At 32.2% G+C, this 17,333-nt stretch overlaps 1 protein-coding gene across 2 annotated transcripts in view; it reads left to right on the top strand.

Moving 5' to 3' along the window:
• PLOD2 (procollagen-lysine,2-oxoglutarate 5-dioxygenase 2) overlaps positions 1–16,902 on the top strand; it is a 95,353-nt gene extending 78,451 nt beyond the window's left edge. The window contains exons 11-20 of one of the 2 annotated variants that reach the window (XM_055321332.1): positions 774–878; positions 5,081–5,206; positions 7,422–7,563; positions 8,703–8,765; positions 9,771–9,884; positions 12,555–12,620; positions 13,670–13,774; positions 14,927–15,073; positions 15,185–15,310; positions 15,482–16,902. In XM_055321332.1, the coding sequence (XP_055177307.1) occupies positions 774–878; positions 5,081–5,206; positions 7,422–7,563; positions 8,703–8,765; positions 9,771–9,884; positions 12,555–12,620; positions 13,670–13,774; positions 14,927–15,073; positions 15,185–15,310; positions 15,482–15,637 (1,150 nt within the window). In that variant the 3' untranslated portion in view covers positions 15,638–16,902. The remainder of the gene's footprint in view (positions 1–773; positions 879–5,080; positions 5,207–7,421; positions 7,564–8,702; positions 8,766–9,770; positions 9,885–12,554; positions 12,621–13,669; positions 13,775–14,926; positions 15,074–15,184; positions 15,311–15,481) is intronic. The other variant, XM_055321333.1, reaches the window with a different exon arrangement.
• The last annotated feature ends 431 nt before the right edge of the window (positions 16,903–17,333 follow it).

Genomic DNA, 17,333 nt, shown 5'->3' with positions numbered 1-17,333 from the left:
TTGCTTAGATATAAATGTGGCATAGGACTACATACTGACAATAGACGAAAGTGATAACTAGGATCATCAGTGAGGGCAGGGAGCTCAAAAGAAGAGAGCCCCAAATGTAGAAACCATAATCTTTGGAAGCATCTTATGTATTAGAAGTAGTTCATTCCTTGTTGTTCCTGATGATAAGGCTACAGATCTAAGAAAAATATGAATCATAGTCTGTGACGCCTGATAAGAAGCAGGAAAGTAAATTTCTTAGAATTCCATGCAAATCAAGTTTAAAAAGTATTAATAAATAAACAGTTATGGCATTTATATCTCCAAGATTCACTTAAAGCTGAATTGTGGGATAAGCAAGGTTTTGCACTGTGTGTGTGTGTGTGTGTGTGTGTGTGTAGGTGTGCAAAAAGCATTTTGATTTGTGAAAAAAGTTGTTGATAAATACACTGAGTTAAATTATGTTTCCCTTTCAGAGAGGTCTAAATAATAAACTCTGAATTGCCACTCTGACCAGATATTTTATGCCTTAAACTTTTTAGTGGCTTAGAAAATGTATTTCACTTGACCTAAAATTTTTAATGATTATCTCTATATAAATATTTATGTTAATAAACTGACCATTTTGAAATTTAAGACAATATTTATCCTTTTTGATATGGTCTTACTATTTTGATTAGAAGAATATGTTAGAGAAATTTTATTTTATATATAAGCTTTATATTGACATCTTTCAACTAGCAAGTATTTGTTTTATCTAATTCTTATTTCTTTTTCAATGTTAGGGATTTTTGCCGTCAGGATGAAAACTGTGATTATTATTTTAGTATGGATGCAGATGTTGTTTTGACAAATCCAAGGACTTTAAAAATTTTGATTGAACAAAACAGGTACTACGTAAGATTCATTGTCAATTTATTTTTAAAATGATAATCATTTTCTGTGTCCATGTGGACATATTGTGCTTATATATCTATGTTTAGTGAATTGAGGGAACTCACAGAAGTTATTTTCTGTGTCTTAGAAACTTTCAATTCTGAATTAATTATTTTCTTTTGAAGAAGTCAAATAGAAAACCCAATGAAAGAAGTATTTAATATTAGTTATAATCATAAATGCAGTGTTATAAATCATATTTTTCTGTTTAAAGCTTGATGAAATTATGATATATCTGTAAAATTTAGAATTTTGGGATCCCTGGGTGGCGCAGCGGTTTGGTGCTTGCCTTTGGCCCAGGGCGTGATCCTGGAGACCCGGGATCGAATCCCACATTGGGCTCCCGGTGCATGGAGCCTGTTTCTCCCTCTGCCTGTGTCTCTGCCTCTCTCTTTCTGTGTGACTATCATAAATAAATAATTAATTAATTAAAATAAATAAAATTTAGAATTTTAAAATTTTCCATAGATACTTTTAAAGTAGAATCATAACTTATGACCTAAAAAGTTATTGCAGAGTTCTAAGTTCTTAGAATTTGAAAGAAATTTCAGAGATCTGTGATTTTATTTAGTACTGAACTAATAATTATTACTTGGCAGTACTTATTTTTATTTAATGGAATTGAAGTGTGAAAAAAACATTATCTATACCACCTTATGATATTAATCATTATTTATTATATTACGCCTATTGCTACTAGTAGTTTATTAATCTTCCTACGAATAGCTCACCTTTAATGAGTGCTTATTAAGTTCCAGGTATTGTTTTTAAGTATGTTTACATATATTAACACAATTATTTCTCTTAGTAAATAGAATGGTTAGGACTGGAATGTTAGAATTACTGGTTTTATTTTGCTGAGTAAAATATATGAGGAAATCCATTATGCTATACTAACCTCCTCTATATGTAATATGATTTGCCAATTTGAGAATTTAGTTATTACTTCAAAATCTAAGACCTCTTAGTATTAATCAGTATATACAGCCCCACTGTATTGAATTTATAGATATAAATTTCAAGTAATTTTTCAAAACATATGAATAAGGTTTTGACCATTTGGCAAGGAAAAGTGGTTGGGCTACCATAGAGATACGGGATAGAGGTGCAGTTTGTAATTCTTAAAACCTAGTGGAATTCAGTAATACTGGGGATCCCTGGGTGGCGCAGTGGTTTGGCGCCTGCCTTTGGCCCAGGGCGCAATCCTGGAGACCCGGGATCGAGTCCCACGTCGGGCTCCCGGTGCATGGAGCCTGCTTCTCCCTCTGCCTGTGTCTCTGCCTCTCTCTCTCTCTGTGACTATCATAAAAAAAAAAAAAAAAAAAAAGGAATTCAGTAATACTTACTTGAATTTGTAGTGTTAATTGCCCATTAATTTGATTTAAATTTAATATTGTAGTATGCACACTTTTAAATAATATTTATATGTTTCTATTATATGACACTTTTGCAGATAGCTATTATTCTTAAGTGAGCTATTTAATGAATTTGTACTATGTATTTAACATATATCCCTTTTAATATTAATCCGATATTTTAAACCTTGTAAAAAATAAAATTCCCTTGTATATAACTTAACTGCCATCTGGGGCCATTGCCCTTAGAGGGCTAATAAAACTGAGGCTATTTCTACAATTCCATAAATTTCTGTTACTGATCATAGGTTTAGGTTCATATGGTACCTGTGGTTCTTGCTCTTGTATTCAAGCATATAGTTTGCAGAAAGAATTTACATACACCAAAAATGTAAGAAAACAGAAAGAGATGAAAAAAAAGTAAAAAAAAGAAAAAAAATAATAAAAAGGAAAAAAATATTGTTAAGATGTAGTAGACTTGACTGAAGGTTAGAGGGATAAGGGATGGGTCATATCTTCAGTCATGTGGCTTTACAGCATCTCATCAGCTCTCTTTTCCCTCTTTTCCTATCTCTACAATTTACTGCTTTGCTGCAGATTTTACTCCTTCAGTGATATAGTGTAATTCATCATCCCCCAGCCACTATCCTGATAAAGTAGTTCCCCCTTATCCACAGGGAATATATTCCAAGAGCTCTAGTGGATGCGTGAAACCACAGATAGTACCAGGCCCTATATATACGATGTTTTTTTCTAACATAAAGTTTAATTTCTAAGTTGTGCACATTAAGAGATTAACAGCAGTAATAAAATAGGACAGTTATAATAATATACTATCAAAAAAGTTATATGGATGTGATCTCTCAAAAAAATATCTTTTTGTTCTGCATTCACCCTTCCTGTGATGATGTGAGATGATAAAATGTCAACGTGATGAGATGAAGTGAGGTGAATGACGCAGACAGTGTGAATTAGTGGTAGGCTACTATTGATCTGATGCTTCATCAGAAGAATCATCTCCTCTGGACCATGGTTGACCCTGGGTAAATGAAACTATGGAAAGTGAAAGCGTGGATGGGGGCCTTACGGTAGTTCGGTACTCAAAAACACTGAGGCACACTGCAGATGGATTTTGATTTCCATTTCTTTGCCCAACCTTCTTAGGAAGGCAGCTGAGATTATAAGTTACAAGATTTCTTAAACTATGTATTTGAGCTTGTCAGTTATCACCATTGAATTATTCCTTAAATTAACATAGTATATAAATTCTAATTTATACTACCATTCCTAATATTATAGACATTCTAAACAAAACAAAATTTAAGTGTTTTTGGTTAACATTTCATTTTAATAGGAACCAGGGAAAAGAAACCAAAATCACTATTTTGTATGATGTGTATTTACAGACTATGTTTCACTTTTCTGTAGGTAAGGGAAAGGGCACACATGGTCTTCACAGGACTAGAGTGTTATGAAATAGTTGTTGTCGGGGTTTTTTTTTGTGTGTGTGAAAAACACCTGGTTCATAAACTTCCTCATGGAGTTGTGTGAGCTTTTCTTAAAAATTGACACCACTAGGGATCCCTGGGTGGCGCAGCGGTTTGTCACCTGCCTTTGGCCCAGGGCGCGATCCTGGGGACCCGGGATCGAATCTCACATCGGGCTCCCGGTGCATGGAGCCTGCTTCTCCCTCTGCCTATGTCTCTGCCTCTCTCTCTCTCTGTGTGTGACTATCATAAATAAATAAATACATTTAAAAAAAAATTGACACCACTATAATTAATTTCATTTTAAAAGTAATTCTAGGGGTGCCTGGGTGGCTCAGTCTATAAATCATCCCTTCAGCTCAGCTCATTATCCTGGGATCCTGGGATTAGCCCCTCTTCTCACGGGCCTCCCTGCTCAGCGGGCAGTCTGCTCTCCCTCTCTCTGTCGCTCCCCCTGCTTGTACTCTCTTGCTCTCTGTCAAATAAATAAATAAAATCTTTTAAAAAAAAAAAGTAATTCTAGAGGAACCTCAGATTTCGTTACTTCATTTGGGAAGTATTAACACATTTTCTTAGGAAAAGTAGATTTTCCTAAGAAAAAAATCTGACATATTTTGAATTTGTAAAGTGTGCTTGTCTCAAAGGGACTACTTTCCTGGTAGGTAGTCAGGCAGAGTGCTATGGCAATTACCCTTTATTTTGTTTTTTTAAATAGTTGAAGGACCAGAAGAATGTCCAGTGTTGCCAGGACTAGCACAACCCATTTTAAAAATTTAAAAGAAAAAAAAAGGAAACATACTTTAAAGTAATTCAGGACTTAACTTTAGGAAAACTGGCTTATTTACAAATATCTCAGCTCATCTTAATTCATTTTTTTATTCAACAGATATTTATTGGATACTTCAATGCACCAGGGATTTTTATGTATTCTCAATGACAATGAAAATATTTGATTTCATTTTGTATAATTTCTGAAATACTTAAAATAAATAAGGTAGTTTGAGTTATTCGAATATAGTTAGGTACTTTTAAAAGTCATTTTTATACTTTCATTAGCACTTTCAATTATTGTGCCTTTTTTTGTTACTCTTTTTAAGAAACATCATTGAAAATTAGCAATATGCTTATTTAAGAAAAAGTAGAAAGAAATTCCTGTTTCTCTTTTATTTTACTTTTAGGATTTTGGATTCACTACATGTGTATTAAATGAACTGTAGTGTTGTATGTGCCATGCTAAGTCCAAAACACATAATTCTGTGGTAATTTAAAAATAAATAATCACGTGGATTTATTTTTCTCTCATTCTGTCTTTAGAAAGATCATTGCTCCTCTTGTAACTCGTCATGGAAAGCTGTGGTCCAATTTCTGGGGAGCCTTAAGTCCTGATGGATACTATGCTCGATCTGAAGATTATGTGGATATTGTTCAAGGGAATAGAGTGTAAGTTACTTGATCAATCTTGTAATGTAAAGTGCCACATAATCTTATGTGGTCTTATTAACATTACCTTTGCTTCATGATTAATGGAAATCCAAAAACCCGGAGATCACTTGGAATCCTGAAATACTAGTGTAAAACTAATACTACAAAGGTCCATTTTTGAAGTCCTGAATTTTCTCAGGAACAAACTTACTATTGTGCAAAATACAAGAGATGCTACATGGTAGGTATGTGTAGCCATCAGATGGTTGTCAGAATGCTAATATTATTTAGTTAAGTTTAGAAAAGGAATTTCATTTAGCTAATTTAGTGCCTGGGATGAAAGTTGTTTTGATAGCCTTTCAAATTTACAATAAACAAACAAAAACAATAACCAAAGGCTATAACTTTCCAACATTTCCTATTGCAAGAGTTTTCTGTGTGAAATAGCTAATATTCTGCTTCAAGATCAGTTTCTTCACCAATATCTGATTTCCATTTCCAGAGTTTGAAAAGAATATACTTGCTACAAAGTGTGTACATAATTGATATTTATTTCAGAGATAACAGTTGATTTTTTTTTAGAATAAAAACTAATCACAATTGATGTAGTGTTTAGGTAGTAATGGAGTGGAATGTTATCCTCTTTCTTCATACAGATGATGGAGCAGTGACCGAGATGTTAAATGCTTTGCCTAATTTTGCAGATATATCAGCCCAGTTAAAAAGGGAAAACATTCTCTCATGACTAAAGATATGTGCCCCTAAATTTAGAATAGAAGCCCCATACACTTTTTGTTGAACAGTTGAGTATTAAAAAGGTGTTTTACTTGTGAAAATAGTAAATTAGAATAATATAAATATGATAAAAGCTACTGTTAGCTGTAATTAAGCATGATAGCTGAGAAAACACTCTTCAGATCATACTCTGTTGTTTCAAAGTACTTTTATTGTCTCTGGGATGATTTGTATAGACCAAATGCCTGATACTGTCTGTGGGTATAGCAGAAATAAGGGTTTACAGAAGTAGAATAGAAAATTTATGTTTAATTTAAGTTGCTTTAGGCAGTGGTAATACTTTGTACAGCCTCCTGTCACAGTTGTTTAAAGTGCAAGGAAAAAAATATGTGAGAGGCTTTTGATCTAGTTAATACAAGAATGTACTTCATGTCCAAAAGCTACATGAAGGAATGACATCTTATGACATGTATGTACACAGGTGTGTACGTGTGTGTTTGTTTTTTCAAAACTGAGACACTCCATACTGCCAGTGATAAATTTCTGAATTCAGATGACACATTGTGTATCTTTTATGGCTATTTCCTTTGAGGTTCATCTAGCAAGACAAAATGAAATCATATTCCTTTTAATATCTAACTACATTTCCTTTGTCAAAATCTTTCCTTTCTGTTCTCTAAAAGCGATAGGCATATGCCTTAGGCTGAAACCTTACTCGCTATTCTTAGGAAATGAGTCATGTGCAGAGTGAGAAGACAAATGTGGGAAAGGATGAAGGATAAAATAAAGTATCTCCCAATGCTCATGTACTTCTAGCTATTTATTTATTCCTATCTAATCTTTCTCGAGAAATTTGAGTTGGCTTAGTGAATCTCAAGAGAACATATTTTAGGGGAATTTTAGGCTGTACGTAGTGGTATGCTGGTAAAGGTCAAACAGCTGGATCTTGGGCTTGAGGGACACCCTGATTTGTAGTGTTTACTAATTTCTGTGGTATAAATGCTTCTGCCACAGCTGATTTCAAGCTTCAAATGTGAAGTCACTGAGTATAGACTTGGAAAGTGAAGCTAAGTGCTCTGAGGAGCCAGCGTGAGCTAGTTGTAGTATCCTAGGTTGTATGTGACTATTTTTGCTATCAAACTGCGTAATCCTAAATGGAAACACTTTTTATACAATAGAATATTATACTCTAACTACAATAATGAGATGAAGGATTACCACCAACATGCTGAGAAGATACCAACCCTATAATAAAGTTTATGTAGGGAGACAGTGATTTATTACACAAAAAGGTAGTGTGTAGCAGGTGATGGTCATATATGTGTGTATAAGTATGTTAAATGTCATTACATGTGTTTGCATTTGCATGCAGTTTGATTCAATGATTTATATATACAAAATTTAAAAACATACAAGGCCTTTGTTTTAAAAACATAAAAATAAACCTTAAAATATTTTTTATTTGTGGTATTTTGGAATGTCTTGTCTTTACTTTCAGAGGGATATGGAATGTCCCATACATGGCTAATGTGTACTTAATTAAGGGAAAGACGCTTCGATCAGAGATGAATGAAAGAAACTATTTTGTTCGTGATAAATTGGATCCTGATATGGCTCTCTGCCGAAATGCTAGAGAAATGGTAGGGTATACAATGATGGCTTGCTTGAATGTTCTTATAAAATGGCTTGCTTTACCAGTGGATGTGTCATTGTGTTTTGATTCCCCTTTTCTTTCTAATTTGTAAGTACTAGCCAATTTTTTTGGTTCTTTATTGAAAAATTGGGAGCAACAATGTGTACATTTACCTGTAGAAACAGTTTGGAAAATGTTAGGTCCATGCTTAGGCTAATTCATAAGCACCAGCAAGATTTCAGTCATAAATATGGATTTGTTACAAGTCAGCTTTACATGTTTAATAATTCATCTTCACTTCCACTTGAAATTTTGTAGTGGAAAACTGACCTAACTAAAATTAATTAGATAAAGCCTGGGTGAAAAAATCATTTACACATTTAAGAAGAACACACTTTTGTTCTGAAATCAATGTCCATTATTCTCTTTATCATTATAAATTACACACACTCCTCAAAGCATTTCCTTAGCACTACACTGAGAGAAGGATGGTGATATGTAGTATATTTCATGTGTGAAAAGCAATGATTCATTGCTATTCTACAAATCTACTTTCATTATAAAAGTTCAGTGATTGTAGAAAGTAGTCTGTTTTTCAAAATGTGTAAATGTTTTAAAACACATTTACATAGTTTTCTATTTTAAAATGACTAGGTTATTTTACTCAAATTTATATAAGCAAATGTGATTTGGAGAAAATCAGAAAAGTTGGCAAGTATTTTTTTCTAGTGCAATAAGGCATGTATTGTTTGAGTATATTTGTTTTTCCCACAAACCTGTGTGCACTGTTATATTGAGTATCGTCAGTACTCGTGATCGTAATATGTGCTCATGTTCTGCTAATTTGACTCAACAGCGCATCCTGGAATGGCCTCTCTTACACATTTTTTCCTTTGTCTTAATTTTGTGTCTAATGAAATTCTACTAAGGAATGAGCTTGGATTTATGTTTGACAAAAAAAAAAAAGAAAGAGCTGGAGTTGTTTCTTTGTGTGCGCTATAAGCTTTGCTTGTTATGCATGTTGTCCATGAAGGACATTTCAGAATGTCAGCTTTTGATCAAGGGCTGCTAATGTTATTTACCTAAGAATACCTGAGAGAGTGTGGGTGTGCAGGTCAACTTACCCAATGCTTCTCTTCATTTTAGACTTTACAAAGGGAAAAAGACTCCCCTACTCCGGAAACATTCCAAATGCTCAGCCCCCCAAAGGTGTTATTTTTATTTATTTTTATTTATTTTTGTTTATTTAATTAATATTAGATACTGTGTTTTGCCTAGCAGTAAAATTTCTTTAAGAGTCGTCTTTCCATTTAGCACGGTAAAATGTTGGTATTCATTGGTTCTTAATTTGTGTATGTGTGTGTATGTTTTGTGCATTGGGGGTGGGCATTATGTGAAATTCAACCCAGTTCTTTGAGCTGATTTACATCATTTGGTGATTGATGAATGAGAGAGAAAGTTAAAGCCAAAACCCTTTCACTAGTTTTTCTAGTTTTGCTTTGTTTAAGGGAGAGAAGAAGTAGGAGTAAATATAATGTACATCTTGATTAAAATGAGATTTGGGTACTCTTCATTATTATAATTTTTTATTAATAACTAACCCTTTTTACCATTAAAACAGGTACAAAAAGAAACAAACTCACCATAGTGGTGTTTGCCATATTTATTTGGTTTGGGCAAGGATATAAGACTGGTTTTCTTTAGCTGCCTTTAATGAACAAGTAATTTCTGTGTTCAGTTTTTAAACATCAAGACAATAAAAAGAATGATACAGTCTGATGAAATAATATTGACATTTGAATTCTTGTTTAAAAATGTGACGTTTTCTTTGAAAGGGAAGGAAGCCAAAAGAGGTACAATTCATTGCACTTTGGTGTCTCAAAAATATTTCTGCTTTCAAACAGGATTTTTTCCCCTGATGTCTACATCTAGGATCAATGAGAAAGGGACAAAAACAGTCATTCTTCTTCTTTTTTTCAGTTGAGTGTCAGTGCTACCAATTAGTTTTGTTTGCTGTTTGAATACATAATTAATAAAAAATTTATTTCTTTTATGTTAAATCATGCATGTTTCATATGAAAAACAAAAATGCATGTTCAGGAATAAGATAAAAAAAGTTGAAATGAATATCTCCTACATATTTGTCCTATGGTTAAGTGTATTTTCTTGTATTTTCCTCTAGGATTGTTAATACTATTATTTTTTGGCACATAGGGTGTGTTTATGTACATTTCTAATAGACATGAATTTGGAAGACTTTTATCAACTGCTAATTACAATATTTCCCATTATAACAATGACCTCTGGCAGATTTTTGAAAATCCTGTGGTATGTATTTTGTACTCATTTATTTCTTTTTTTCCTATAACTATAAATAGATATAAATCAAGTGGATTAATAATAGGAAAAAATGTGATAAGAGTCTTTAAAAAAGTTTAAGTTTAAAAAACAGCTTAAGAAATAATAATTGTCTTTAAAAAATAATATAATTTAAAATACTATTATTTATATTCTTCTTTAAAAGATATATTTCTTGACCAAGACATTTTTTTTAAATTAAGACATATATTAGGTGTGGGGAAAGGAATTATAAGTCTATGATTTCTCTCAATATTTCTTTTTATATATTTAAAAGCATATAAAAATTGTAATTATGGTTTGAGAAAAACTGTTTACAAGTAGCTCACCTATGACAATATTATGTTTTAATTTTCAAGAAAAGAATTCACAAAATTAGTTTGGGAAAATACGTTTTATTTTATCATTTTATTTTTTGTATAACAATTTGGTTAATGTACACACCAGAGACACCCAGAAAAGATTACAGAGTAAGTGGATTCAGCATATTTAGAAAGTCTGAAGTTGAAGAAATTATTTTCTTCTAACTCTAAAATTATTTATCTTAAAGATTTGAATCATACAGGAATTCATTCACTCCTTTTTTGTTTTACTGGAGCCTGTTTCTTCAGTCAACTTAAAACGTATATTCAAGGGAAAATACTCCCTTTAGCAATCATCTCTGTAATGCTACTGTTGGGGTTTTCCCCTCGTCCTTAGTAAGAGTTTTAAATTACAAAGATTCAATCCACCTGATCAGAATTGTCCTTTATTTTGTAGGAGTAGTTTACATCCAGGATAGTAAATTTAATGGTCTCTGAAGACTCTGTTGGGTAGAAAAAGAATATCTTTTGACACTTTTGTATTTTAAAAGTTCTGTCATTTCATTTTAGCTACATATCTTCATCTTTCACAGGAGTATAATTAAAAAGGCTTTTTAAAATGGTGAGGGTGGAATTACATATTTTACTTTGACACTTGAGTCTCTTGGGGTGATTTTGAGGAATAGAATTATTTTGTTTCTTGAACAAAATATCCCAAATTATATCCTGAATTATAGAATTCTGTGTCAGAATTCATATCTTTGGAGAATATGAAATGAAAACATGAGAAGTAAGTAGGAACTGCTTTCCTTTCCATGGCTTCGTCTTGTTTTTGGTAAATTAGCCTTATCAGTATGCTTCCTGAGGGATTTCGAGTTGAAATTTAACTAATGACTTTTGATGATTGTCCCATTGTGAGAACTTAGAAATGAGTAAAGTCACAGTTTGTTCAATGATATTTGAAAGGTAGCCTAAAATGAGAAGTTAATGCCTTAATGTAAGATCTTGGGGTTCTTTTTCCTTTTACTTAAAATCAATAATGATAGATAGAAAAAAAACTTAAAGATTCTGAAATGTTATGAATGACTATTTTTTTTTAAATTTCCCACCTTATTTTGGAATCAGAGAACTAATCAATATTGAAGGGATTAATGAGATAATATAGTAATTTGATTCTTATAATTACATACTACATATAAATGAAATTTATTAAAGAATTTGAAGATAACTGGTTTTTCCATATCAAAAATATCTGAGCTACATATAAGCAGAGATGTGCAAAACTAAGAATGGCATTTAAATTACCAAGGCCTCTATGAAATCTGACCTCAAAAGATATATTTCAGACAAATATTTTCTGAAACATATTTTGTTTGTAATTATTTTAAGTCTATACCTCAGTTCTTCCCTGCTGGCTCCCTGTTTGTACTTTGTAAAGAGAAAATTAAAAATTTTGTTAAACATGTCTAAATACATTTAAGAAGAGATCTTTTTTGATATTAAATCACTCCGTATTTAATATACCCTCTAAATATGTGGTTTTTAAATAAAACATTTAACCCAGCAAAAGGATTCCTTAGCTGATGTTGACAAAAGTTGAGGTATCTTTTTTTTTTAATTAAGATATCTTAGTATGTGGTTTATGTATCAGAAATTAGTCAAAGAGAAGAATTAGGTTTCTGAATTAACATGAAGAGAAGCTATTCCTCAACGTATGGTTCTATACCTTACTTTCAATAATTAAAAGAAATGAAAGTGTTAGTAACCCAAGATCATTCTTTGACACATATTTAAAACTGAAGTGAAGAGAAAAATTTGAAATAATTCTAAAAAATCAAAATTATTTTGGAGTAATTCACTATTAAAGTATATATAAGTAAGACCCTAGTTTATTAATTTGCTAATTTTTACTAATATTAGTTGGTAGGATTTTGTTCTTTATCATTAACTTCTAGGCACATATTTACCTATCGCTGTGTATATGCATAGACTATAGCATGTAAATCTAATTGCTATAAGATTATTCAAATTTTAAAATCTTGAGGTATAAAACTTCATAAATAAAAATTTGATGTTAAAAAAAATAAAAAATAAAAAAAAATAAAAATTTGATGTTTCATAGAATGATGTGAGCATATGCAGAATAAGAATATGTATTAAAAAAAAGAATATGTATTAAAAAACTATGGTTCCTGAAAATTCCTTTTCGTCCAGTACAGAGTCATTTATAAATTGAGCAATTTCTGAAATGCATAAACTTTGGATTTTCTATTATTTATAAAAAGATACTTGCTTCAATCTGTGCAATTGATTTTTGATTTTTTTTTTTTTTTGGTAGGACTGGAAGGAAAAATATATAAACCGTGATTATTCAAAAATTTTCACTGAAAATATAGTTGAACAGGTTTGTATTAATAATTACTATGATGTGTAGAGCACTTTTGCCTTGTTTTTCATAAGGGAACAATGTTAATGCAATATTGCTTTAGCAGAGGATGTTGTGAAAGTGGAGAAAACCATCTTTTATGTAAAAATCATGCAGCTTAATTACAAATTTTATAGCCTTAAGGCTTATAAAGTTGTAAAAATGTAGAACTTGGAGATGAACAATAATTTTAAGAGCATGCCTTTTGTTTTGGCATGCTTCCAAATGTTGTAGCTATCTCAAATCACTAAAAATAAGGAAACTGGCAAATCTTTGGTGTAGGCCTCACTCAATAAAAGCTTATCTCTGAAAGAAATTGAACTTCAAGAATCTTCTCAAAGATGTTTTTTAAAAAAATGAACTATTTTAGATTAGTGTTCCAAACTATTACTAATACTTTATTTCAGAGAATGTAAGGCCTCTTTAATTCTGAGATCCTCTGTTATTTTGTGTACTGTGAGAAAAAATAAGAATACTGCCATTTATTTCATACATATTGACAGAGCTATTTTAGACTTCTCAAGGTATCAAGACTTATTATGTTAGCATATGTCATAGAGCACTGTATGCATAATAACTTTCATTTCAACGGCAAATCGTGAAGTAAGTAATTTTAAATAGGGCAAGTCAGTTCAAGTGCAACACCAAGCTACATGCGTGTGTGTACTTGCACACACAGAGATATATAGTGTGTGAGGTGAGACACAGAAGGTGAAACAAAGGAAAATTTGCCCAGTATATATACACTGTAGTGTTACAGCTACATCACGGCTGCTTGCTCAAATGTGAATCTAAAAGATGCCTTGATTTTACAGGTGTTTAAATGCAAAAAAGAAAAAAAAAAGTCTTAGCATTAAAAAAAAGCTATTATTTATAACAATGATGTCAGTAATATTGGGCAAACTTCTTAAAAAGGCATCTAAGCGAGATGAATATTGAATAATTCCATCCTGTTACTTTTCAAATGCCATTGGTTAGTTAAAAGACATGGAGTATTATTCTCTTAATGTTGATGCCTTGTTTTATAGCCTTGTCCCGATGTCTTTTGGTTTCCCATCTTTTCTGAAAAAGCCTGTGATGAACTGGTGGAAGAAATGGAGCATTATGGCCAGTGGTCTGGGGGCAAGCATCATGTAAGTTGTAATTTCACACAGAGAACTGTAATGTGTATGTGGGATAGGAGCAGGGATAGATATTTAGAGAATTTAGAGGGGATTTATCTGTTTTGTCCTGTATCTCTGACTCCTAGACCTAACTACAGGGACTAGCCAAGGCTCTCAGGGGGACTCTGGTAGCATTTAATCTATCTGGCCTCATTTTCTCATTTACATATATAATTACACTGGATGGTTTCCACAGGTCGGTGTCTCCAGGCTGAATGGTAAGGCAATATATGTCTATTTATTTTGTGGTATTGGTCTTCTCCAGGGCCACTTTTTATTCTCTGCATTTTCACAGTGAGCTGTAGTGAAAGTACCAAGACAAAGTTTATCTGGTTGACTGCCAAAGTTTTTGTGTGTTTGTAAACTTTGGAAGAAGAAATCTGTTTGAATGCCATTGGCGTAATTAGTTTTGTATTTATATTCAGTGTCAAAGACTTGGCAGGAAGTATTGCTGTTGGTGGTTCAATGTTTTTCTTTTCCTCTGAGAATCCACATATGCTCCTCCTTAACAATACCGAGGAATTCTAGGGAATACTCTGGAATATTACTGCCTCTGCTCAACTTCATACCCCAGCTAGTTAGCTAACCAGAGAGATGGAAGTTCAAAGTATGAGGAAGAACGTGAAGTCAGCAGCTTGTAAGATAATAAAAAGCAATCATGGAAGGACTTTGGGTATCATAAAATTAAAGTGGGGAACATAGCAGGGAAATCTTGTTGTCGGTGGGTAGGGGATCGAAAGGGCAGACAAGCAGAATCTTTGTCCATTGGGTAGCAAAGATCGCCTGAAGGGTTACTGTAAAAAACTAATTTTTCAGGAGGCACAGGAAGGCTTTGGAGATGTGTTTTATTTACTCTATAGTCAGAGCTAACATGTATATTAAACAAGTAAGAAAGGAGTCTACTGACTCTACAACACTTTGCTTCATCATTGATACATTTGCAAAGCCATGTTATCTAAGTTATTTTGATAGTTTTGCAACTAAAGCAGATGGTACACATAATTGAATAACTGTTATTTTTATTGTCTATTATGATCTTGCAGTTGAAAAAAAATTCCAAGGTAATATAAATGTGAATTGCATGTGGACCACACTTTATGACATCATTAATGCTGTTTCTAGGATAGCCGTATATCTGGTGGTTATGAAAATGTCCCAACTGATGATATCCACATGAAGCAAATTGATTTGGAGAATGTATGGCTTCATTTTATCCGGGAGTTTATTGCACCCGTTACGCTGAAGGTCTTTGCGGGTTATTATACGAAGGTAGTTATCCTCCCATTACCCCTGTCTACCTCCTACTAGTTTTTACACAAATGTGCTATTTTATATTTTTATTGATAAGTGAATCCATTGGTTTACTTTGCTTTTTTTTAGGGGTTTGCGCTATTGAATTTTGTAGTAAAATATTCCCCTGAAAGACAGCGTTCCCTTCGCCCTCATCATGACGCTTCTACATTTACCATCAACATTGCACTCAATAATGTGGGAGAAGATTTTCAGGTAATTACGGCTTTTATTTTTTACCTTTTGTAAAAGAAATATATCATTATGAAAAGGCCTTTGCCTTTTTTTTTTTTTTTGAAGATTCTGCTTAGATGGCGTAATTTGAATTTTCCACTGATTAAAATTAAATATTATAAGCGATACATTTATTTGTTCCATCTCTTTTAGGGAGGCGGATGCAAATTTCTAAGGTACAATTGCTCTATTGAATCACCCAGAAAAGGCTGGAGCTTCATGCATCCTGGGAGACTCACACATTTGCATGAAGGACTTCCTGTGAAGAATGGAACGAGATACATTGCAGTATCATTTATAGATCCATAACTTATTTACTTTTCATTGCATTGAATTTTCTTTGGAATGGATGAACATGTCTTTGAAGTTGTGCTTGAGAAGATGAGAGGAATATTTAAATAACTTCAAAAGAACAACTTCACTTTGGGCCAAACATTCGAATAACTTTTTGTAAAAAAAATTGTTTGATATTTCTTAATGTCTGCTCTGAGCCTTAAAACACAGATCGAAGAAGAAAAGAAAGAAAAAGTAAAAGCAAATATTTATTTCTATGCCTTATTGTCTCTGAGAATAATGACAATTTTCTGAATTTGTGTTTCAATTGATAAAATATTCAGCTACAGATGTACTAGTGACAGGAGACTAGTGATATTATTTAAAATGCTTAGGAAGAATGTTATTTATCAACATGTCAACAAAATGAGTGTAAGTGAAAATTGACAATTTTTGAAACATTGGAAAACTGGAGCTATGACTGAATTTGTATGCAACTAATTGTGTCGGTACTTTTTTGATGACCTATACAGGTGCTTTTTATAGTAATTACTGAAGGAATACAAAGAACAATAAATATTACACAATGTTTTTCCTCAAGAAACAGTACAGGATACAACTAAGGTGCGGAGAGCCAGTTGAAAATAGTTTTGTTTAGATCATTAGATTTTTTGTTACATTTGTATTAGAAATCAAACCCTATATTCCTTCAGATGAGTTTTCCAAGGTGGATTATATTGAGTAGGTATTAGATTTAGGAAAGCTTTTAAGCCTTTCCATTTTGTAAAGTATATCAAATATCAACTTAAGATCAGCAAGTGTCCTTAAGTCAAAACAGACTTTTGATTTTAATTCTAGAAAATAATGAGGAAAAAGAAAATTTCATGAGGTTAGTAGTAGCATTTTACGATTTTTAAAAAACATTGTTAAGTACTTGAATTTTATATCAGGAAAATAAAGTTGGTGAGCCTTTCTTCTTCTCTTTGCCCTTTGTCTCCCTTCTTAGAGAGGAGGGTTATTTACCTTTTTGCCTCTCCAGCATAGTCTGCATTTTATCCTTCCTACTCTTTTTGTTACCTTTTCTTAATTCCATTTTTTTTAAAAAAAATTCCCCAGCACAAAAAATTTGTGACTTGATTTTTCACCATTTCTCTGAGTGAGGTTTAAATTTACTTATTGTAGCTACTGTTTTTAATTTAAAGGTTAAACTTGAAAAAACAGTTCTAAGTCATGGTGCCAAAATTCATTTTTCTAACACTGTGTGTTAGAAGATTATGAAAAATAAAATAATTTAAAATAAATTTCTGTTGGTCTCTTTATTATTGGTGATTTATCTTTAGAAGACAGGGTATGATGGAGTATCCTAAAGGAATGTCTGGATATAATAGGCTATGATGTTTTCATTTTGGTTGGTACATTTACTGATATTATAACTTAATGAAAACTCTACTTATTGATATATGAATTGAATTATGATACCTTCAATCTCATGACTAGGGATTGTCTAATTTATTTTACAAGTGAAGAAATAGAGACAAAACATTTCTTCAATATCTATTTTCTATTTATCTATCTGTTAAATATATATTTATCTGTTCAGTGGTGTTTTCCAAGTCCCCACCGTGGGCCATGCACTGTTCCAGGCACTGAGGATGTAGTGATGATCAAGATTATAATTACTGGAGGATGGACTTAGGAAATAAGGAAGTTGGGTTCTACCTCTTTTCTCTTC

Source organism: Nyctereutes procyonoides, unplaced genomic scaffold (genome assembly GCF_905146905.1).
Source record: "Nyctereutes procyonoides isolate TBG_1078 unplaced genomic scaffold, NYPRO_anot_genome, whole genome shotgun sequence".
In the NCBI taxonomy this organism is placed as follows: domain Eukaryota; kingdom Metazoa; phylum Chordata; class Mammalia; order Carnivora; family Canidae; genus Nyctereutes; species Nyctereutes procyonoides.
The sequence above is the reverse complement of the archived record's forward strand: the minus strand, read 5'-3'. Positions and strand labels throughout refer to the sequence as shown.